This window comes from Salmo trutta, chromosome 6, assembly GCF_901001165.1.
Source record: "Salmo trutta chromosome 6, fSalTru1.1, whole genome shotgun sequence".
Lineage (NCBI taxonomy): Eukaryota > Metazoa > Chordata > Actinopteri > Salmoniformes > Salmonidae > Salmo > Salmo trutta.
Genome location: NC_042962.1, coordinates 37889247 through 37914477, shown reverse-complemented (window position 1 = coordinate 37914477; position 25231 = coordinate 37889247). Strand labels below are relative to the sequence as shown.

The 25231-nt window shown below is 45.6% G+C and overlaps 1 protein-coding gene across 3 annotated transcripts in view; it reads left to right on the top strand.

The window, feature by feature from the left end:
* The window catches only part of LOC115195893 (MAGUK p55 subfamily member 7-like), a 298114-nt gene that overhangs the window by 251164 nt on the left and 21719 nt on the right, over window positions 1-25231 (top strand). For all 3 annotated transcript variants that reach the window (XM_029756238.1, XM_029756237.1, XM_029756236.1), the window contains one exon: window positions 19173-19343. In XM_029756238.1, coding sequence (XP_029612098.1) covers window positions 19173-19343 — 171 coding nt within the window. The remainder of the gene's footprint in view (window positions 1-19172; window positions 19344-25231) is intronic.

Here is a 25231-nt window from a genome sequence, read left to right as displayed (position 1 = left end):
GTGTGGGTGGACCATTTCAGTTTGTCTGTGATGTGTACGCCAAGGAACTTAAAAATGTCCACCTTCTCCACTGCTGTCCCTTCGATGTGGATAGGGGGGTGCTTCTGCTGTTTCCTGAAGTCCACGATCATCTCCTTTGTTTTGTTGACGTTGAGTGAGAGGTTGTTTTCCTGACACCACACTCCCAGTGCCCCCACCTCCTCCCTGTAGGCTGTCTCATCATTGTTGGTAATCAAGCCCACTACTGTTGTGTCGTCTCCAAACTTGATTCTGCAAACTTTATTCTTATGTGTGCATAAGAATAACGCACACAAAACCTGTTTTTGTGGTGAAACGGAGGTCTCTGTCACACTTTAGAGCAGACGGAGTGGATACGGTACTGATCGATGGTCTTGTCAAAGTACATGGTCATGTCCCTGACAAACGGGAGACATTGATCAGGAGGAATAGACACTACCCATGGTACTATAACATCGTAGACAGTCTTTGCTGGACACTGCTGCTGTTTCTGTAACTGCTGTTTACATTTCTTTAACTCACATACACATACACACACTGTTGCTGGGTTGGGGAGATTCAGTGTGGGGCGGAGAGCAAGGGTGCGTGGAGGTTCGTGGAGTTGCAGGGCAGAGAGCAAGGGTGCGCCCGGACGGTGCGTTGTTTGTTGGTGAGAAGGGCCTGGGCGTTGGGGAGAGGGACCTGGGTGCTGGGGAGAGGGGCCGAGAAGGTGAGATACCAGGCCGGGTGGAGAGATGATGAACCAAGGGGCGATTAACTACCTATAGATGGGCCCTTTGGTCTCAGCTCTGTCTCTGGGCTGCCCAAAACACCACCCCCCCTCCAACACCTACAAGCAGATGGTGAATATATTAGAATACATTGAAAGCAAACTTTACTCAAAAGACCTGATTTCATAAACATCTCAATCTAATTAGCACACACAAAGCACAGTTTCTGTTTTTCAGATGTTTGAACTAGCCCTGCCAAAGATTATGATAACAACAAAGCCACTGAATATTTCCTACTCACAATTTCTCCCATCCAGAAAAGAGCTGATTTCACATGTTCTAACTAGGTCTGCTAAACATAAGATCACAAACACGCTGTACAAGAGTACATACTATATCTGGCATATTTTTATTTATTTATTTGTATTTATTTATTTTACCTTTATTTAACCAGGTAGGCTAGTTGAGAACAAGTTCTCATTTGCAACTGCGACCTGGCCAAGATAAAGCATAGCAATTCGACACATAAAACACAGAGTTGCACATGGAATAAACAAAACATACAGTCAATAATACAGTAGAAAAAAAAGAAAACAAGAAAGTCTATATACAGTGAGTGCAAATGAGGTAAGATAAGGGAGTTAAGGCAGTAAATAGGCCATGGTGGCGAAGTAATTATAATATAGCAATTAAACACTGGAATGGTAGATGTGCAGAAGATGAATGTGCAAGTAGAGATACTGGGGTGCAAAGGAGCAAGATAAATAAATAAATACAGCATGGAGAAGAGGTAGATAGATGGGCTGTTTATAGATGGGCTATGTACAGGTGTAGTGATCTGTGAGCTGCTCTGACAGCTGATGCTTAAAGCTAGTGAGGGAGATATGAGTCTCCAGCTTCAGGGATTTTTGCAGTTCGTTCCAGTCATTGGCAGCAGAGAACTGGAAGGAAAGGCGACCAAAGGAAGAATTGGCTTTGGGGGTGACCAGTGAGATATACCTCCTGGAGCGCATGCTACGAGTGGGTGCTGCTATGGTGACCAATGAGCTGAGATAAGGCGGGGCTTTACCTAGCAGAGACTTGTAGATAACCTGTAGCCAGTGGGTTTGGCGACAAGTATGACGCGAGGGCCAACCAACGAGAGCGTACAGGTCGCAGTGGTGGGTAGTGTATGGGGCTTTGGTGACAAAACGGATGGCACTGTGATAGACTGCATCCAATTCATTGAGTAGAGTGTTGGAGGCTATTTTATAGATGACATCACCGAAGTTGAGGATCGGTAGGATGGTCAGTTTTATGAGGGTATGTTTGGCAGCATGAGTGAAAGATGCGATATAGGAAGCCGATTCTAGATTTAATTTTGGATTGGAGATGCTTAATGTGAGTCTGGAAAGAGAGTTTACAGTCTAACCAGACACCTAGGTATTTGTAGTTGTCCACGTATTCTAAGTCAGAGTCGTCCAGGGTAGTGATGCTGGACGGGCGGGGGCAGGTGCGGGCAGTGATCGATTGAATAGCATGCATTTAGTTTTACTTGCATTTAAGAGCAGTTGGAGGCCACGGAAGGAGAGTTGTATGGCATTAAAGCTCGTCTGGAGGGTAGTTAACACAGTGTCCAAAGAGGGGCCAGAAGTATACAGAATGGTGTCGTCTGCGTAGAGGTGGATCAGAGAATCACCAGCAGCAAGAGCGACATCATTGATGTATACAGAGAAGAGAGTCGGCCAGAGAATTGAACCATGTGGCACCCCAATAGAGACTGCCAAAGGTCCGGACAACAGGCCCTCTGATTTGACACACTGAACTCTATCAGAGAAGTAGTTGGTCAACCAGGCGAGGCAATAATTTGTGAAACCAAGGCTGTCGAGTCTGCCAATAAGAATGTGGTGATTGACAGAGTCGAAAGCCTTGGCCAGGTCGATGAATACGGCTGCACAGTAATGTCTCTTATCGATGGAGGTTATGACGTCATTTAGGACCTTGAGCGTGGCTCAGGTGCACCCATGATCAGCTCTGAAACCAGATTGCATAGCGGACAAGGTACAGTGGGATTCGAAATGGTCGGTAATCTGTTTGTTAACTTGGCTTTCGAAGACCTTTCTAAGGATATAGGTCTGTATCAGTTTGGGTCTAGAGTGTCACCCCCTTTGAAGAGAGGGATGACCGCGGCAGCTTTTCAATCTTTGGGAATCTCAGACGATACGAAAGAGAGGTTGAACAGGCTAGTAATAGGGGTTGCAACAATTTCAGCAGATAATTTTAGAAAGAGAGGGTCCAGATTGTCTAGCCCGGCTGATTTGTAGGGGTCCAGATTTTGCAGCTCTTTCAGAACATCAGCTATCTGGATTTGGGTGAAGGAGAAATGGTGGGGGCTTTGGCGGGTTGCTGTGGAGGGTGCCGGGCAGTTGAACAGGGTAGGGGTAGCCAGGTGGAAAGCATGGCCAGCCGTAGAGAAATGCCTATTGAAATTCTCAATTATAGTGGATTTATCGGTGGTAACAGTGTTTCCTAGCCGCAGAGCAGTGGGCAGCTGGGAGGAGGTGCTCTTATTCTCCATGGACTTTACAGTGTCCCAAAACTTTTTTGAGTTTGTACTACAGGATGCAAATTTCTGTTTGAAAAAGCTAAACTTAGCTTTCCTAACTGCCTGTGTATATTTGTTCCTAACTTCCCTGAAAAGTTGCATATCACGGGGGCTATTCGAGGCTAATGCAGAATGCCACAGGATGTTTTTGTGCTTGTCAAGGGCAGACAGGTCTGGAGTGAACCAAGGACAATATCTATTCCTAGTTCTGCATTTTTTGAATGGGGCATGCTTATTTAAGATGGTGAGGAAGGCACTTTTAAAGAATAACCAGGCATCCTCTACTGATGGGATGAGGTCAATGTCATTCCAGGACACCCCGGCCAGGTTGATTAGAAAGTTTGCAACCCCGGCCAGGTTTCCTGCTCGCAGAAGTGTTTTAGGGAGCGTTTGACAGTGATGAGGGGTGGTCGTTTGGTCGCAGACATTACGATGCAGGCAATGAGGCAGTGATCGCTGAGATCTTAATTGAAAACAGCAGAGGTGTATTTGGAGGGCAAGTTAGTTAGGATGATATCTATGAGGGTGCCCGTGTTTACGGATTTGGGGTTGTACCTGGTAGGTTCATTGATGATTTGCGTGAGATTGAGGGCATCAAGCTTAGATTGTAGGATGGCCAGGGTGTTAAGCATGTCCCAGTTTAGGTCACCTAGTAGCACGAGCTCAGAAGATAGATGGGGGGCAATCAATTCACATATGGTGTCGAGGGCACAGCTGGGGGCAGAGGGTGGTCTATAGCAAGCGGCAACAGTGAGAGACTTGTTTCTGGAAAGGTGAATTTTTAGAAGTAGAAGCTCAAATTGTTTGGGTACAAACCTGGATAGGAAGACAGAACTCTGCAGGCTATCTTTGCAGTGTTTTTGGTGGTTTTCCTAAGCCAGGATTCAGACATGGCGAAGACATCCGGGTTGTCAGAGTTTGCTAAAGCAGAGAGTAAAACAAACTTAGGGAGTAGAATTCAAATGTTAACATGCATGAAACCAAGGCTTTTACGGTTACAGAAGTCAACAAATGAGAGCACCTGGGGAGTGGGAGTGGAGCTAGGCACTACAGGACCTGGATTAACCTCTACATCACCAGAGGAACAGAGGATAAGTAGGATAAAGGTACGGCTAAAGGCTATACGAATTGGCCGTCTAGCACGTTCGGAACAGAGAGTAAAAGGAGTAGGTTTCTGGGAACGATAGCATAGATTCAAGGCATAGTGTACAGGCAAAGGTAAGGTAGGATGTGAGTACATTGGAGGTAAACCTAGGCATTGAGTAATGAGGAGAGAGATATAGTCTCTTGAGACGTTTAAACCAGGTGATGTCATTCAATATGTAGGAGGCAGTAATCACTAACCAGGACAGTAATGGACGAGGCATATTGATATTAGAGAGAGGCATGCGTAGCCAAGTGAACATATGGGTCCAGTGAGTGGTTGGGCTGGCTGGGGACACGGCGATTCAGACAGTTAGCAGGCCGGTGCTAACAAGCTAGCAGTTAGTAGGCCGGGGCTAACAAGCTAGCAGTTAGCAGACCAGGGCTAACAAGCTAGCAGTTAGCAGACCGGGGCAAGCAAGCTAGCAGTTAGCAGACCGGGGCAAGCAAGCTAGCAGTTAGCAGACCGGGGCTAGCAAGCTAGCAGTTAGTAGACCGTGGCTAGGAAGTTAGCAGAAGGGCCTTTGGGGGACATCGCGATGGAGGTAAGTCTGTTTTTGCCTCTTCGTGCGGGTGACGTCGATAGACCAGTCGTGGATTAGTAGGGTTCCAAGTAGCTCTAGGTAGCTAGCAGGACACGGTTAGCAGAATGGGACTTCAGTGGACGTCGCGCCTGAGGGGCCTGTTGGAATCCTCGGGCAGATTATGTCGGTATTCCAGTCGTAGAGGATCGGCGGGGTTCCGTGCCCTGTACCGGCTGTAGAAGGTGTCCGGATATTGTAGCCCAGGAGTGGGCTTCGGTGGTAGCCCAAGAGCCCAAGCCGGGCTAGCTTCAGGCTAATTGGTGCTTGCTCCGGGATGGAAACGCTAGCCAGGAGTAGTCACCCGGGATTGCGGTTAGCTAGTTAAGAAGATCCAGATGAAAATGTTCAGAGTTTGCGGTATGAATCCGGGGTTATGGAGAGAAAAAAATAGGTCCGGTATGCTCTTGTTTGAGTCACGTTGTACGAACTGGTGAGAGCTTTCGGAGCTAAAGGTTAGCTGATGACCGCTAGCAGTGGGTTGCTGGCTGATAGCTGGTAGGTAGTTAACTTAGCTGGCTAGCTTCAGTTGAGGGATTCCAGATCCGAAGTAAATAGGAATACTTTATAAATAAAACAGATCCACGCCACATTGGGTGAGGCGGGTTGCAGGAGAGTATTTAGAAGTTGAGGTTTAGGAAAATATTTTTTAAAGATATGCGAAGAAAAATATATAAAATTAAATATACAAGGGACACGACAGGACAAAAACAAAGATGTCTGACTGCTACACCATCTTGGAATTGGTGTCTGTCTGACGATGTCTCACGTAAACACAAAGTCAATCCAGTTGTCAGATACACACCGGCAACAGCCCCACTCCTCGTCTCCTTCACCCTTTTCAGATTGGCACATATCGGTCCCAAATCTTTCTCCATGTTTCTTTGAGATCAGTATAGGTGTTCACATTTCGTGATGTCTCCCTTCAGCTGTTGTCTTTTGTGTGCTTGTCTGAATACAACTACATTGAAGGGTTGTAGAGGTTAGCGTATTGTCTCACCAGCTCACACAGATGCTCCTCAAAACTGGACAAAGACATAATTGTGCGTGGCAAGTCTCAAAATATAACCACAAAAAAGGAAGCTTGCAAGTAGGAGCAGCATGCGAAGTAGTACCACGTCCATCTCTTCTGTGTTTACGTATACCACAAGGGGTACCGGAAAAGATGTGATGTAGACACAGGGGCAGGACTTCCGTTGCAAAACTCACTCAGTACTGCCCCTCAGCCTTCACAAGGAATGATTCGTCAGGTCTCAATTTCCAGATAGAAAAAAACCGTTACAAGGTGGAATGTCATTTTTCATCACAAAAGAGGCGTGTGAGGAAAAACGACATTCCAACAACTTTAACCTCAACCCTTATCCTAACCCTGAACTTAACACTTACCCTAACCTTAACCCTTACCCTAACCCTTATTCTAAACCTAACTCTAACCTTAGCAAGCAGTTGCTTATCAACAGATACTGTAGCTTGTTGATAGTATGACCATCTGTAGCGCATCTACAGATAGAAAATCTGGACTATCCAAACAAATTGTGACCAACCAGGTTGCCAGGGAACTCAGTCAGCTGACCAGGGATAACCAGTCACAGGCACTACCTGCTGGGGGTAACAGACCCTCATTCCTGCTTTAGTTGGTCATAGGAGGGCAGGTTGAGAAGGTCTCTGTAAACTCCTGTCCTCCACTACAACTCATAGCTGGACCTTTCCTGAACGGACAAGCCTTCCCTGGACTTCCCCAACCGTGTGCTAGTGCGTCACTGAACATGTAAGTGGACTTTGTTAGCGTTCATGTGTATATTTAATCTGTCTGTATGTTATAAGCTCCATATTACTATGTAACTGCATGATTATACATGCCTTATTGAAGTTAGTATGTTGGTTTTTCATGCCTGTGTACAAGCTGGTGCCAACACGAGCAGCACCTGAGCCAGGCGAATCATTGCCAGTGCTGCAGCCTGACCTGCGACAGCCTGCTCACCAGCCGGCACGTGTCTCTCTTGGTCATCCTGCTGGCACCAGATCCTACACCGTCTGCTGCCCTTGCAGACCTGCTCGGCCTGGATCTGACGCCCAAGACGAGGCTCCCAGTCGGCGTCCCATCCAGCGTCCCATCCAGCACCAGCACCTGCAGTCAGCCGACCTGACTCCCATTCTGGTCCCAGTGTCCACTACCATCCTGGAGGATCAGTCTAGACCCTTTTTCAAAGACCTATGGCCGCTCTGGGCTCATTCCTTTCTTCCTCTGGATGCAGTTAGATCCATCAGCACGTTGTAGCTTAGTTCTCTGATTAGAAACACAATACCTGGATGGAGACCTGGAAGCGTATTCAGTAGGCACGGTAACATCTTCCCTTGGTACTGCTGTCATAATCTATCGTAATGCTAGATATCCACACAGAGCATAGCCCCTCACCAAACATCCGGAAAGAGGGATGGGGGAATGAGAGGAGAGAATAGGTCAAAACAGTATGGGGGGAAAAGCTGGGAAAGCTATCAACCCCCAGAATCCAATTAAGACAGTTATGGAAAAATGGAGACGTATAAACTGAAATAAAAAACGCTCTATTTCCAGAAAACAAGTTTATTTCATCTGTCTGCAGGTTCACTACTGGAGGACGAGCAGCCAACATATAAGACCACGTGCGTTCCAAATGGCACCATATTCTCTATTTGGTACACTACTTTTAACCAATATCTATTGGGGCCATTTGGGATGCAGACATGGGGTTTAAGAATGACTAAGATTACTTGGTTTTTCCCTGGGTTTCCATCCAAAATCGGGTAGCTAGATACACTTTACTGTACAGGGTTGGAACTATATACGTTTTTTAAATCCATGTCCAACATCTTGGCCGAGTAGGTAGAGGCCAAGCAGACAGACAGATGTGTGTGAATGTTCTCTAGACAGTGGTGACATTACTTGGTAATGTCCAGGCATTGCATTACATTGGTTTGTTTGTGACTCTGAGCAGTGAGAGAAGAAAAGAGAGAGGCTGTGTCCCAAATGGAACCCTATTCACTATACAGTGCACTGCTTTTGACCAGGGCACTATAAAGAGAATATGGTCCCTATAGGTCCTGGTCAAAAGTAGTGCACTATAAAGGGGATGTGGTGCCATTTGGGATGCAAACTTTGGTATCTCCCTGGACGCTAGGTTTGTTGTCTAGCATCCCTGCTGTCTGAGTGGGCCGGCTGATTGATGAGACAAACAGGAAAGCGTTCCGGCTCTGTGTTCTTGGCACTCCCAGCCCCCAACTCACTAGCTGTGCTGAGAGACCCCAGACACACACACACACACACACACACACACACACACACACACCAGAGAGAACTCAGGTCCGCTCTGCGTAAGTGCAGCGGAGGATGACTGCTAGATTGAGTTGTACGTTAGTATGCTGTTTTTTTTCTTCAAACCGATGCTTTAGGCAGCGTTTTCTGTGCAGACTAGACATTCCTGAGTCCTAAAGAGCTCTGGGATAAGACAGAGGGGAAAAACAAATAGCGCTCGACACTAACCCATGTCTCCCAGCCAAGGGACTTAAGCACAATTCCACTGTATAAGCCTGTAACACTTGGGTAGGAGTACCACTTTCCACATGCTGCTGACTGCTGTAGCAAGGCCATGGAAAGTAAAGTAGCCCCAGAGTGTATTTCTGTTTCCCCCAGATAACACTGTAATGAGTTCACAACGGTGGACTCCACTGCTCTCAGAATATATTTCAAACATCACAGAAGTCATAATAGGCTTTTTTAATCATCAAATTAAAACGTTTAACTCTCTCTCTGCCTACAGTCGGCTTGCTAGCCAGAAATGCAGACTGAACATGGTGAGCACAGTCTTCTTTAACCAGGCTACCTGCCTTCTCTTTCTCAACAGGAAACAAAATAACCCATAAAGCTGAGGGAGAGGAACGGGGTGGGTGGTGGGGGGTAGAAGTTTGAAGCAGGTTACTGTAGATAAAACAAAAATCTCCTCCACCTGTTAAAGATTCCTTGTTCCCCCTAGAGCTATATGTTTTTCATCGCCAACACAGTTACCTTCCTTGCGGTCAGACCATAGACCAGGTACGTGCATGCTGCGGCAAGCCTGATCCCTGGGGATTGTAGGGATTTGATGTTTGATGAAGGGGGTCTCCCAGGGACGGCCTCAGAGGCCAACTACGATTCCCATAATGCCTTTCACAGATGCCTGTAACAGGTTTACATGGAGGGACAGGGAGTGTGATGGGACTGGATTTGAAGGCCACACACCTGTCTGTCCTGTCTGTCTGTCTGGACAGGACCTATCCCCATACACGCCACACACCGGGAGAGCCTAGAGTCCTATTTGAACCCAGCCAGTGGTGGAAGAAGGGAATACAGGAGAAAAGGTTTTACTTTTTACTTTTCTGGAGGCGTCGTTGCTACAATGTTGCCCATATTGTTACTGCTCTTCTTCTTTTTACTACATGTCAATCCATCCACGCTCGTCCTTGGTTCTCTTATCCTTTTGCCCAACCTTTATTCTCAACTCACAATAGACAGACATAAAAAACATATACTGTAGAGAACAGGCGGGGAATTGAGTGATTCATTTAACAAGGAAGAATGAATCATAGGGTATTTGTGTAGAACTTAGAGTAGTTTGTCTTTGGCCTTGATGTTGTTGGCGGAGTGATTGTGGCAGACAGTTTGGAATCTGGAAAGCCTTTTCCACATAGTCCGGTAGTGCCATCCTTCTCTGGAGAGACAGTGTGAAAACTGTAGTGTCTCTGAAATAGACTTGAACAGACTATGCACTGTAATTGGGACCATCACATAATGAGACTGAGAAGAGGCACTGCTTAGTGCTTCCCACATTCTGTGCCCACAACCAGCGCTAAGTGTTGCAGTGATAAACCGCTCTCTGTGTGTGCGTGCATCGAGCGTGTGTGTTTCTAAGTGTGTGTATTTCTGCATGTTTGTGCGCATGCATGCGGCACAGTCATAAACTGCATATATGCGGCTAGGGCCTGAGGCCGAGGTTGGGCATAATGGTAATGCTCTCTTAATCTAGCACTGCCAGGGAGAGTTCATTCACCAGTTGTCATCTCCATTAGTCTTCATACTGAGGGCTTGTTCTGCTGGCCAGGATGGCATGGTGGTTGCATCCCAAATGGCACCTTAGTCCCTATGAAGTGCACTACTTTTGACCAGGGCCATAGGGCTTTAGTCAAAAGTAGTGCACTAAAATAGGGAGCCATTTGTGATACGCATATTGCAGCGCATCTTCTACTGCAGTAGAGACTCCAGGCTCAGATGGGAGCCGTTTTTTTTGTACACTTTATATGAATAGTTAGGAAATGAGAGAGGAGAAGTAAGTGGGAGAGACAGTGGGAAAGATGGATGCAGGGATTGAACCCTGGTATTCCAGTATATGATGAGAGCCGGAAGTCTGGAACCAACAAGACCCTGAACACTATCTGCATTGACCCTTTTTGCACTAACTCTCTTGCACTGACACACTGGACCCTAACCACACTCTCACACATACTTACACTGACACCCCAACACACACAGACACACTACATACGCCCACACACACATAACATGCACACACATGCATACTGATGCCACACACACTTAAGCACACACATACTTTCACACTTACCAGATACACCGCTGCTACTGTCTATTATCTATCATGTTGCCTAGTCAGTTTACCCCTACCTATATGTACAGTACAAAGCAACCTCAATTACCTACAGTGGTTGCTCAACTAAAAGTTTTGAGATTATGTTGCGCGACTTAGAGGTAATTTGTGGTTTAGTACAATACCGTGCATCACCGCTTCATTGCTCCAGACCAACGCAAGGGGGAGTTAGAGCACTGATTATGCTTTTGGGTCCCAAGGTGCTAATGTGTCTCTAACTGACAATGAATGGGCAACATAAACCAAATAATTGTACACAACTTCAAAATTGAATTTCGATTAACTGAATGATCAGCTTGAAGAAGGTGATTTGAATTTAGAACAATAGTGTAAGAATTGCTTTTCCTCTGTCCAACACGCGCACACCCTGAAAAAGACACTTATTTTTTTGTTTCGACTCGTCAGTATTACTTACTAAAACTGTTGTTACACTAAGGTTTTTATTCTAAAAGAAGCAAAAATGTTAAATTAAGATATATGTGTTGACTGAATATAAGCAAGTGATGTCTGCTAAATAATCAAGTTGATGGCGCAGTCATACAGCCTCGGCACCTACATAAAGCTGAGTGACTCAGTCATTCATGGCTTTGGATCAAAATAAATAAGTACCAGCATTCTTTCTGATAGGCTTTAATAAAGAAATGTTTTGGTTATCCTGACCTGGACACCATGTATTATAATATCCCATTATGGGCTATTAGCAGGACAATAGACTCTTGCCAACACCTCTCTGTATTTTGATACTTTGTGCAAGGCAATTGATCAGCATTAAAAACTTTGTGGATGGGGCCTCCCAAGTGGCGCAGCGGTCTAAGACACTGCATCGCAGTGTAAACTGCATCGCTACAGATGCTGGTTCTGTACCCGTGTCGGCCGTGACCAGGAGACACATGAGGTGATGGTGGGCTTTTGGTTTCTCTCACTCTAAAAACATAAATAAATAATTCTAAATAACAAACTGGCTTTATTTACAAATTAGTAAAAATGTCTCACCCCATGTTCAAGAATGGCCTTTTCTCGCTCACTTTAGGTTATTTGAAATATTGTTATTTGTAAAACAAAGCGATTATTATGAATTATTTTAGAATTATATAAAAGGCTCTTAGATATTCTCACAGATCAGATTTGCCCTAACCAAACATGCCCCTTAGATATTAATTTAGAATCCTCCAAGCCTCTTAATCAAATTATTGGCTGAGAGTCACATCATTTATTTTTTTTCCCCGATATACTGTAGGCCTACCATAGGTTGACATGAGTCTGACTAGTGTTGAGTAATGTGCTGTTAAAAGTGATGTAGGTCTTATTTATTTATAAAGCATATTGAAGTTAGAAGCAATAGGATTTGAAGCAATAGCCTACCCGCTGTGGTCAACTATTTCAGCACCGTTTCACACTGCTCTGAGACAAGCAAGGGGACTGGTCTTGGTAAATCAATGAGATTTTTATTTTCACTCAAACTCGGTTTGGGAATTGGTTAGACTACAATTTGGGTGTGGAAGTTAGGCTGTTAGTACAGTAGGCTACTCCCGACCGTCACGCTGTACAGCAGCCATATTTTCCGTTCCTTCCTCACGGAAACCCTGAGGGTTTCATTTTTCGTTTTTCTTGGAATAGAAACACCATAATATTAAACAAATTAATTAAGCAAAATTTCTTAAAATCTATCTATGTTCTTACAAAAAAAGGTTTTAAATTCTCTAGTTCAGCCAATATTGAAGGCTATCAAATGCTTCTCAAAGATGCCCTCTGGTGGTCAAACTAGCACTAACTAGCATTAATGGTAACAATGGCTGACAATTAAATAACGTGCCATAGAATTCTGCGTCAGCCCGCAAGGTGTGCTGCAGTATGACGCAATTGTTAAAGGAACAATCACTCTAGTACCCCTGCACATTGACTCGGTACTGGTAGCCCGTGTATATAGCCATGTTATTTTCTACTCCTTATACACTGAGTGTACTAAACATTATAAACAACTTCCTAATATTCTATTCCTATATTAATATAATAAAATAGTCGCACCCCCATTTGCCCTTAGAACAGCCTCAATTCGTCGGGGCATGGACTCTACAAGTGCTTCACAGGGATGCTGGCCCATTTTGACTCTAATGCTTCCCACAGTTGTGTCAAGTTGGCTGGATGTCCTTTGGGTGGTGGACCATTCTTGATACACACGGGAAACTGTTGAGCATGAAAAACCCAGTAGCATTGCAGTTCTTGACACACACTCAAACCAGTGCGCCTAGCACCTATTACCATACCCTTTTCAAAGGCACTTAAATATATTGTCTTTCCCATTCACTCTCTGAATGGCACACATTCACAATGTCTCAATTGTCTCAAGGATTAAAAGTATTCTCCCCTTCATCTACACTGATTTAAGTGGATTTAATAAGTGACATCAATAAAGGATCATAGCTTTAACCTGGATTCACCTGGTCAGTCTATGTCATGGAAAGAGGAGGTTTTCTTAATGTTTTGTAATGTTGTGTATATAGACATGTTATTTTTACTCTTTATTTTTATTTGTTATTCACTGTGTATTTATTCCTCGTGTCTTTCTGTTTTTTATTTTATTTTTATGTTATCTTTAACTCTGCATTGTTGGAAAAGGACCCGTAAGTAAGCATTTCACTGTCTATACCTAGTCTATACCTTTTGTCTACAAAGCATGTGACAAGTCAAATTTGATTTGATTATTATCATTCCACCCCAGGCTTTGCACGAGACAGGCCTAGGTGTCACGAATCCCACCGAAGGTGGCTCCCCTGCCTGCTCGGGCGGCGCTCGGCGGTCGTCGTCGCCGGCCTACTAGCCGCCGCTGATCCCTTTTTCCTTTTCGTTTGGTATGTCTTATTGTTTGCACCTGTTCCTCATTTAGTTCTCTTGATTTATGGTTATTTAAGCCTGTGTCGGTTTGTGCGGTATTATTTGCGTCAGAGTGTGTTTTTGTTATTGGATATGCTGGCGATCGACTAGTGTTATTTTATGTGCGTGCTGTGTACCTGTTGTTCTGGGCACTTCGCATTTCACGCCGGTTGTGTTGGCGTCGACCGTTTTTGTGTTTTACGGAATAAACACATTATTTCCTTAGCTCTGCTCTCTGCGCCTGACTCCTACCACCACTCCTAGCATTTACTGACACTAGGCCAGGTCCCACAATTTAATACACACACACACACACACACACACACACACACACACACACACACACACACACACACACACACACACACACACACACACACACACACACACACACACACACACACACACACACACACACACACACACACACAAAAGCCAGGTAATACAACAGGTGGTTTTGCCATGATGGCTTCCCTGCCTGCACATCTCCTCCCACCTCTCCTCTAGTCTGATTTTGCAAAAATGGCTGTAATTTCAATTCCTTTTGTGTTGTCATCTCAATGTTCGCCTACACATGACGTCTGGAATACTTGACCTCTGTATTGTTCTCAAGGTTCTCTTTTTACTTTTAACAGAAGAAATCTACAGATGTGTGTGTGTGTTGCCTTGATTTTTTTTACTCTCAAGAAGCATCTGTAATTTTTTACGTACTTTATCTTCTCTTGTTATTTTTTGTATATATATATATTTTTTTTTGTTGACAGTTTTGCACCATTTATTTTACAGACAGCAGCAGGATGTTAGCATCAGAACAGTGGGCAGTTTAGTATTCACTGTTTGTAAAGGCCCCCAGGTGCTTTCTTTGCACACATGCTGAATTTCCTACGCCACGGCTGTCAGATATTATTGCCCTGGAAAGTGGGCTTGCAGGAGCACACTGGCAACTTCCAGGCAATTGTGTGTGTAGTGGCAGCGTGTGTCTTTTACTGTTTACACTGTGGCTCGATATGCTCCTTGTCATTTTTCTGTTGGGGTTTCTCTCTGGAAAGGGAGGGTTTACTGTGTGTGTGTGTGTGCGTGCTTGTGTGCGTACGTGTTTGCGTTCACTGTAGTAGGGGGCCACCGGCAATTACCCAGTCACGGTCAAGTGCGCTCCATTAAAACGTGCGTATGTGTACAGTATGTGTGTGTCCTGAGCAGGGAAAATCTCTCCATATCCGAGCTCTTTGTCACGTGATGTGGATACAACACAGTGCCATTACATCTAGGGGAAAAGGTCAAGGTGCAGGGTCAGGTGAACAATGTGTATAAAAAAAGTGCTTTTTACCTCGCACACCATCATAATAAGGTCCAGTTTTGCCATGCATATCGAACATTCCTGCTCTACCAGCATACCTTCTATTCGCCCTAGCTAGTGGAAACACTATTTTTACTGTCAAGACTGTACTATAACAGTCACATGCACGCACACAAACACACACACTTCTCATGACCAAGATGGCTGGGGGCCGGTCCAGACCAAGAAGGTTGAGTCATTAATTTCTTTATATCTGGATTGAATACATTTCCAGCCTTCTCTCTCTGGTCTCATCTAATTCTGTCTCCAACAATAATGGAGATGATGACTGCTTCGCTGTGTGTTTGTGCGCGTGCGGGTGGGTGTGGCAGCATGTGTGTGTTTGCACGTACGTTCGTACATATGTCTGTGTGTGTGTATGTGTGCTTGTCAATGTCTACACGTGTGCGTTCTCAAACCTTGGATTTATTTATCCTTGGCCACGAATAGAGTAGAGGAGATGGGGGTTAGTTATTTTCTGTTATTTGGATGGAGCTGTCTAGAAGGGTTTAAGTGATTTTGAAGGGCCCGGGATTACGGAGGGCCCTTCAACTACAGCAACAGAGATGTGTATTGACTGGCTGCAGCTGAGACTGGTAATGAAACGGCGTGCACCTGCCTCCCTGAAGGAAAACAAAGAGATTCCCTCTGACAGAGCCAATGAAACGCAGGCGCCTTCTGGGCGCCGAAAGGCCCCCTAATCGAATGAAACAACTTGTGCTAATCAGACCACAGTATTAGACCGATCCACTTGGGAGGGGGAAAGGGGGTAGTTTTGGATCTGATTGAACTCGCTCTGGAGTCTGTTTCTGTCCCAAATGGCACCCTATTCCCTATATAGTGCACTACTTTTGACCAGGGCCCAACCGGACAACCTTAGCTGATATTATCCACCCAGCAATGGCTTAATAATAGTATTGTGGGTATTGCTATGATATTAACCATTGATGATGATGATGGCATTGTGCATGGCTTGCTGTTACAGTAATGTAGCTAGCAGCAGTGCATCTTTTCCACTGTGTGGCAAGCTGACGGCTAATTATGTCTGGCCGGGGTTCGGTTAGAGCAGTGGGGGTTTTAATGAGAAGGATACACCGCAGGAGAAATGGCACTGATAACATAGTCCTAAATCACAACGTGCTGTCCTGCCCATAGTGGAAAAAAGTCTGCCCTTAATGTTAGCTGTAACACAATACCTCAACTCTAGGGTACACACACACACACATAGCTGTATATACAGTATATATACACACACACACACACACACACACACACACACACACACACACACACACACACACACACACACACACACACACACACCGAGACATGCCTTATTGCCACACATACACGCATGCAAAATTGTGCTTTAGCACAGCGTTTAACTTTGTAACGCAGTGTATGTAGGTCCTTCTCTATCCCTTATTAAGTGACTGTTTGGAAAAGAACAAGCTCAAAAGAATTTAGCTAGACGGTCTCTCTCTTTTGTAGCACATCTGCACAGTGCTCGTCCGACCAGCGCCTCCTCTATGTTATGGAAAGTATTAAAGGATTGGATCTGGGGGTTTTTTCCTTTTCTTTTCCTCTCTTTAGTCCATAATTTTCATGCTGTCTTAGTCTTACTTGGTCATCTTGCATCATATAGCTGGGCTCATTAATCACTGTTTAAAAGAAAGAAAAGAGAGAGAGACCTACTGCCATGTGCAGAAATGTGATATTAGGTGTCATAGGTTTGGGGATTTTGGCTTAATCAGCATCTGTCAGAAATCTGAAGATGCGCTCTTCAAATTCGGGATATATTTATTTTTGTTTGATACTGCCGTACTGTAGAGCATTCAAACCAGACCATTTGTTTGGGTCACTTCATGGTGGTTGTCATGTCTGATTGATGCATGTCCGTGGAATGCCACCACCGCAAAGACTTCCTTACACACACACACACACACACACATACATACCCTTCACATACACACACACACACACACATATAGTACATACATACATACATACATACATACATACATACATACATACCATCTACCCAAAATAGTCTAAGAAGAATGAGAAATCCTAGCCTAGCAGTTGTGTCAACTGGACAAGCATGAAACCACTGGCAGTAAATTCACAAAGCAGCAGTGAATTACATGGAAACCCTGTTCTCCCTCCTTTAATTTTTAGTTCTCTTTTATTTTATTTATATTTTTTGTGTAATACTTTTACCCCTTTTTTCCCCAATTTCGTGACATCCACTTGGTAGTTAGTCTTTTCCCATCGCTGCAACTTCCATATGGACTCGGGAGTGGCAAATTTTGAGAGCCATGCGTCCTCTGAAACACAAACCTGCCAAGCCGCACTGCTTCTTGACACGCTGCTCACTTAACCCGGAAGCCAGCCGCACCAGTGTGTCGGAGGAAACACCGTACAACTGCCGACTAAAGTCAGCATACATGTGCCTGGCCCGCCACAAGGAGTTGCTAGAGCGCGATGGGATAAGGATATCCCGGCCAGCCGAACCCTCCCCTAACCCGGACGACGCTTGGTCGATTGTGTGCCGCCTCATGGGTCTCCCGGTCACCTGCTGCGACACAGCCTGGGATCGAACCCAGGTCTATAGTGACGCCTCAAGCACTGCGATGCAATGCCTTAGACCACTGCGCCACTCGGGAGTAGTTTTCTCTTTGACCTCTAGAGTGGAGAAGGAGGAAGAGGTCAATGTACTTAAAACGCACCAGACAGGTTCAAAAGGCTCAGATGAATCACATTTCACTGTGTCCCAAATGGCACCCTATTCCCTATATAGTGCACTAGTTTTGACCCGGGCCTATAGGGGATAGGGTGCCATTTTGGCTGCCATTTTGGCTGCTTCCTCTGACATGAGATACATCAGAGGTACATGGCATAAACTGAGGCTGGGAGGAGAAATGGATAGGAATGCGGCAATAATGTTTTTATGGTCTTTGAGAATATGACATAAAAGCTTTAGACCACACTACGTATGATCCTTATATGAGCTGCACAGATAGCTATGTACGTGCGAGAAGAGGATTGAAATGCGTTGCATGTCGTTTGGGGAAAAAGTTAATAAGTGCTTGAGTGATAGGGCGGTGTCCCAAATGGAACCATATCCCCTATATTGTGCACTACTTTTGACCAGAGCCCTATGGGCCTTGGTCAAAGTTGTGCACTACATATGGAATAGGGTGCCATTTGGGGTGCAGATTTCATCCAGAGAAACCGTTTGGCTTAGTGTTCAGTACTCTCACCTACAGCACAAATATGACTCTCAATATGTTACATCTGTCGTACATAAAACCAGAAATGCACTGTTGCCAAGATAATAATAATAATAACTGTTCATCTGTATCTGCAGGCATTTTGTACAGACGGCACAAATACAGTGCCTTCAGAAAGTATTCATACTCCTTGACTTATTCCAGCTTGAATTCAAAATTGATTCAATAAATAAAATCTCACCCATCTACGCACAATACCCCATAATGACAAAGTCAAAACTTGTTTTTAGAAATGTTTGTAAATGTATTGAAAATGAAATACAGAAATATTATATTTACATAATTATTCACACTCCTGAGTCAATACTTTCTAGAAGCATCTTTGGCAGCGATTACAGCTGTGAGTCTTTCTGGGTAAGTCTCTAAGAGCTTTCCACACTTGGATTGTGCAACATTTGGCCAATATTCCTTTCAAAATTCTTCAAGCTCTGTCAAATTGGTTGATGATCATTGCTAGACAACCATTTTCAGGTCTTGCCATAGATTTTCAAGTATATTTAAGTCAAAACTGTAACTTGGACACTGAGGAACATTCACTCCCCAGTCCTTAACCATTACAAGCATAACCATAACATGATGCAGCCACCACTATGCTTGAAAATGTGGAGAGTGGCACTCAGTAATGTGTTGTATTGGATTTGCCCCAAACATAACACTTTGTATTCACAACAAAAAGTGAATTGCTTTGCCACATTTTTTTGCAGTATTACTTTAGTGCCTTGTTGCAAACATGATGCATGTTTTGGAATATATTAATATGTTGTTCTGTACCCAAAAATCTCAATTTAATCAATTTTAAATTCAGGCTTTAACACAACAAATTGTGAAAAAAGTCAAAGGGTGTGAATACTGTCTAAGGGCACTGGTACATACTGTACACACACAGCCTCCTTTCTTCCCCTTACTGACTGACTAAACTTTCTCTTTCTCACTCCCCCCTCCATCTCTCTCTGATTTGTAGCTGGTTTTCGCCGGAGCTTCCGCCTCAGCAGGCGAGACAAGAAGACCAACAAATCCATGTATGAGTGTAAGAAGAGTGAGCAGTACGACATGGCTGACGTGCCCACCTACGAGGAGGTGACTCCCCACTGCAGGCAGAGTGGGGCCAAGCACAGACTTGTGGTCCTCGTCGGTGAGTAATACACACACACACAGACACAAACACACACACACAGTCACACACATACACACAGGCAATGGCAGAGTGGTGCCAAGTAACTGACTACTGACACCATGGGGGACTGGGAGCAGGGGGACTGGGCTGGTGGTCCTGCTGTAGTCGGTGAGTAACTGACTACTGCCACCATGGGGGACTGGGAGCAGGGGGACTGGGCTGGTGGTCCTGCTGTAGTCAGTGGATAACTGACTACTGACACCATGGGGGACTGGGAGCAGGGGGACTGGGCTGATGGTCCTGCTGTAGTCGGTGAGTAACTGACTACTGCTACCATGGGGGACTGGGAGCAGGGGGACTGGGCTGGTGGTCCTGCTGTAGTCGGTGAGTAACTGACTACTGACACCATGGGGGACTGGGAGCAGGGGGACTGGGCTGGTGGTCCTGCTGTAGTCGGTGAGTAACTGACTACTGCTACCAAGGGGGACTGGGAGCAGGGGGACTGGGCTGGTGGTCCTGCTGTAGTCGGTGAGTAACTGACTACTGCCACCATGGGGGACTGGGAACAGGGGGACTGGGCTGGTGGTCCTGCTGTAGTCGGTGAGTAACTGACTACTGCTACCAAGGGGGACTGGGAGCAGGGGGACTGGGCTGGTGGTCTTGCTGTAGTCGGTGAGTAACTGACTACTGACACCATGGGGGACTGGGAGCAGGGGGACTGGGCTGGTGGTCTTGCTGTAGTCGGTGAGTAACTGACTACTGACACCATGCGGGACTGGGGGCAGGGGGACTGGGCTGGTGGTCCTGCTGTAGTCGGTGAGTAACTGACTACTGCTACCAAAGGGGACTGGGAGCAGGGGGACTGGGCTGGTGGTCCTGCTGTAGTCGGTGAGTAACTGACTACTGCCACCATGGGGGACTGGGAGCAGGGGGACTGGGCTGGTGGTCCTGCTGTAGTCGGTGAGTAACTGACTACTGCTACCAAGGGGGACTGGGAGCAGGGGGACTGGGCTGGTGGTCTTGCTGTAGTCGGTGAGTAACTGACTACTGACACCATGGGGACTGGGAGCAGGGGGACTGGGCTGGTGGTCCTGCTGTAGTCGGTGAGTAACTGACTACTGCTACCATGGGACACCAGGGGACTGCTAGGCTGTTGGAATTGGAAAGGCAGAGGCCATTGTTTAAGTCTAAAACTGGTTTCCCCAGAAAGTTTTTTTGTGAAAAATATTGCAGATAGATTGTAGGTTCCATCAATTGAATTGTCTGCATCACTTGCTCTGACTCTCAATGTTCGTTTTCCCTCTTTTTTAGACTACAGAATTGTTAACACTTGCCTTTAAGGCCTCCAGAAGGCTTTGTAAAGTGCCAAAATCTTGAAATGAATTTAGCCACTTTTTTTATTGTTTCTTTTGTAGCTTTGAGTAAAGCTTTGTGCCAACGACTGGTGGAACAATAACGTTAAGCCCAGGTGCAACAGAATTAAGACTTAAAACCTGAATAGAAATATTGGAATTATTATTGCAAATGACACAAATAATGAATGTATACCTCACACATCGCTTTTTCTTCTCAAGGTTAGATATCCTACTGATCGGTGCAGCTGGATATGAATCATTCTTCTTTCTGGCGATATTGTTCTCTTTCTTTTTTATGCTCTTATTAACAGAAGAAACAGAGAGGCTTGTGTTGAGGCAAGGCTGTTTTAGCATGATTGACCAGGCCTTGGTATTGTGAAACACAGTGGTATGGACTTCATCATAGGGTGTTGCTAATTAGCTAGCCCATTTTCTTGCCAGGCAGCATGTCCGGTTGTGCAGCACAGTGGAAGCCGCCTCAGCCTCTCTCTCCTCTGTAACACTAATGTAAATATTTTCAATTCACTTCTGTAATCTGGACAACAACATGTGGACAATTTCACACCTAATGAAGCAAAGGACAAAAGAAAGATCTGATTTATGTTTCCCCTCCTTTATGCTTTCCTTTCTTTTTTCTCCCTGAAGTTGTCCCACTTTTTCTTATAAGGAACTCATGAGGAACTCTATTTTTCTCTCCCTTCCTCAATCTATCTCGATTTTAAACGTCAGGCGCCTCGTTATGGGGGGAAAGTAAAGACGGTGTGTAGGTCCTCTAAACACGACCATGCAGTCTTCTGTGCTGAGCTTGCCTTGGCCCCATCCTCATTCCTCTTTCCATCTCCACAGACACACACCCACACTCCACTCAAAAGTAAAACAGCATTCTTCTTATTGTTTTCCTATTTGAAGGGAGGTCCCTGGACCATCCAACATCCATCTAGCTATTTATTCATCAATGTGGATGTAGAGTCAAAAATAAGCGCTAACGAACAACGTAGACCCTATACTCTCCCTACTCTTATTAGAATGGATGTCGGTAACCGAGAGATTGCATTACAAAGAACAAATCAAGATGCTTATCTGTGGGGCCAATAAAAATATATTTTACACATGCACAGTTCACTGAAAACCACTGATGTTTTCTCAAATGAAATCTGATTATTTATCAGAGCCAATTGATCTGTTTACCTCTACATTCTTCCCTGTTTTACTGTAAAGCTAAGGTCAATTTAGTTTCACTAGAATCTGATATTCTTACAGTAAGTGGAAAAATGTAATACATTGAATGAGATTTAATACATTTACAAGAAGAAAAAGGTTACGCAGTGCAGATATTTTTGGTTTCAGTAGTAGGGTGAAATGGCCTTATGATATTGTTCAGCATATAGTTGTCGTCCTAGGCTTATTGGGCTGAAGAGAGCAGGGTAGGCATTGGGACGCTGAGGTTACTCTAGCCCTGCCTGCACTGTCTGGCTGGGTGGTGGGAGGCAGTGGAGGTTGGATAGGCCTCACACCGTCCACATCGCCCCTCCACTTCCCCTCAGCTCTAACTCTATGTGATATGCTCTGCGTTTGGCCTGGAAGTTATTAAGACTTCAGATATTAAAGTCCGTTTCTCTAATGAGGGCAGTAATGCAGGCTGACACTTTTACTGGCACTGCAACCTGCCTGCCTGTAGCGGAGTAGAGGAGGGCAGGAGCGCCGACCCACCACGTTCCCTCCTTCCCGATGGCTTGGAGAGAGAGAGGGGAGACGCTATACAACACAACTCAACACACTATAACAATCAAGTATAATCCAGAAACAATTGCAAAAAAATATGCTTTTTTATTGGGGCTTTTTTATTTTATAAGGTTGCCATTGTATAGGAGATTGTTAAAAACAAACAATGCACAATAGAGCAGTCTCTATTTATTTCTGCTAGTTCTGACAATAAGCACCAGGCCAGAGACCACAGTGTAGTGTAGGCCTCACAGGCAGCGTACTGAATTGGCAGAAGATAGCACAAATGGAATCCACCACAGGCCTTAATGGCTGTCCGAGGCATTCTGAAGAATGTCCTCCGCCGTACATCAGATGTAGAGATTGTGAGAGGCTGTGTCCCAAGCAGCAAGCACCCTGTTCCCTATAGGCCCTGGTCAAAAGTAGTGCACTATTAAGGGTATAGGGTGCCATTTGGGAGCGCATGGAGAGGGAGCGATGTAGAAGGTGAGAATGGTGTAATGAGAGCTGTAGAAGTGTAAGGGAGCGTGAGCCGTTTGTCATCCCACAGTGAGGTGCTCGTAGTGGGGCCTGATACCGCCGGGAAGAGGGGCCAACAACCACCGCTGCTCAGCTCTACACCGCTCTACTTCAGACAAACAACCGTGTTTGAACTAAAAACTCTGATCTCTGGGGCTGTGTACCAAATGGCTCCCTATTCCCTTTATAGTAAACTACCCTATTGGCCCTGGTCAAAAGTATTGCACCATAAAGGGAATTGACTGACATTTGGGAAGCAGACCTAGACTGGGGGGGTAGTAGCATGGCCGCCTGCAGCCTGCTTCTCTGTCTTACCACTGTTCTGAGATACGGGTCATAAAAGGCCTGTATTAGTACGCTCCAGCGCCTTTAACACCTACAACAACATGCCAGATCTCTGCCGCCACACACACACACATCCTTCTTTAAACAGCACAGTCACACACACACACACATCCTTCTTTAAACAGCACAGTCACATTCCTTGTGGTCTCTCAAAACAAATTAAAAAAGTTAACTCCGTTTCCTCGTCTTAATAAATCTACGTGGCGAGGAGCGTCAAGACCCCTTTTGGACTTTTTCTCTAAAAACTCTCCTGAAAGATTGATTGCTGTCTTCACGCGGCCATGTGCTGTTTATGTGAGATGGCAACCGCACTTTGCTAGAGCACGGCGGCCCGCGCTATTGGTCGATTTCTCCTTTTTATTTTTCTTACACAGGGAACAGAGGATGAATGTGCTGAGGAAACAGCTTTTATCACTTACAGGGACCATGTGACGGGGGACATGTGGCCGAGCGGTAAACTAGGGCTGTGTCTGAAATGGTACTCTATTGTCTATGTAGTGCACTGCTTTTGACCAGGGTTCATAGGGACTAGGATGCCATTTGGGAAGCAGCCTAGGACTTGAGAGTTACGAGTGTTATTGTCTGTCTGCATCAGGCCTCTAGGTGTGCGTTGCGTGGTCTGAAGTGGCTCTCTGTCTCTTTCTCACACACACACACACACTGGCTCTAAAAGGCAGTCTGTTTGCACCTGTTTATCAGAGCAGCTTAAAACCTCTCTGGACGGACGGATGAGGAGGGGGGTGAAGTGGACAGAGACAAACAGACAGGGGAAATAGGATCCACACTCTGATGTCTAACAGTACAGCGCTTGTGTTCAACTTTAGCTTATAACCCCATCTCCCTCTTTTTTCTCTCTCTCTCTCTCGCTCTCTTTTTCCACCTCATCCACATCAGTGAGTGAACTCAATGTCCATTTGTTTTAGATGGCAGCCTGCTAAACACATTTGCCTGCGAAAATGAATTTCCAGTAGGGCCTGATGCGTTCGTAGTGCCTGCCCAGAACGACAACCATGTCAGGAATTCCGTCCAGGATCAACCCTGCCTTTGTGCCTTTCTACAGGCGGACTGTAGAGAGCAGCTGTGGAGCTAGCTGCCGCAGTAACGCTTCTAGAACCAGGGGCATGGAACCTTGTACTTCCGGAATTGATTGTTGTCCACACTATTTGAAGACATTTATATGGAGTCTGTTTGAATTAGCCTCATATATCAGCTTAGCCATTCCTGCTGAAGTCATCTAGTATATCTTTTCAGGAGGGTGTAGAGGGAGACAGGGGGAAGAGAGAGAGAGGGAGATGTCAGAGGCGGGAGCGCAAGGCTCTGGAGCCGCAGACAAATCAATATTGCATCACCCCCCTTCTCTCTCTCTCTTTCGCTCTCCCGCTCTCTCTCTCTCCCTCCTTACATCTCTCCATCCCTATCTCCCTCTCTCGCTCTATCCCTCCCTCTCTCCATCCCTCCATCCCTCTCTCCCTCTTCCCTACTGCTCTTCCTCCCTCCCTCTCTCCAGTAGATGTGATGGAAAACCCAGCTGCCCACTGGGACGGGTCCTTGTTGATTTTTCAGGCTGTTCAGGGAAACACAACAAAGTGCTCTCTTGGCAGGCCCCTTTGGTGCTGCAATCCTCTCTCTCCCTCGCTCCTCTCCTCCTTTTCTCCTCCTGTCACTACACCCCAGTCATATTTACAGTAGTGAGAGCACAGAGGTCTCGGTCAATGAGTTTCACAATCTGGCCTTCTCAGTTCCAAACCGTGGATCAAGGTGTGTGTGTATGTGTGTGGGTCTGCCTACAGTAGGTCTGTAAACACCAGCACACAAACGGTCGGTGCTGAAACTTGGCCTGAGCTCCATTTATCAGTGTCTGTCATTGGCGTATGGGACGGAAAACATTCCGCTCCGCTGCGTCCTGTCCTGGTCCTAGCCTCTGCCTCGCTCCTCCGGCCCGGCCTCTCGCTAGCCCACCTTTAT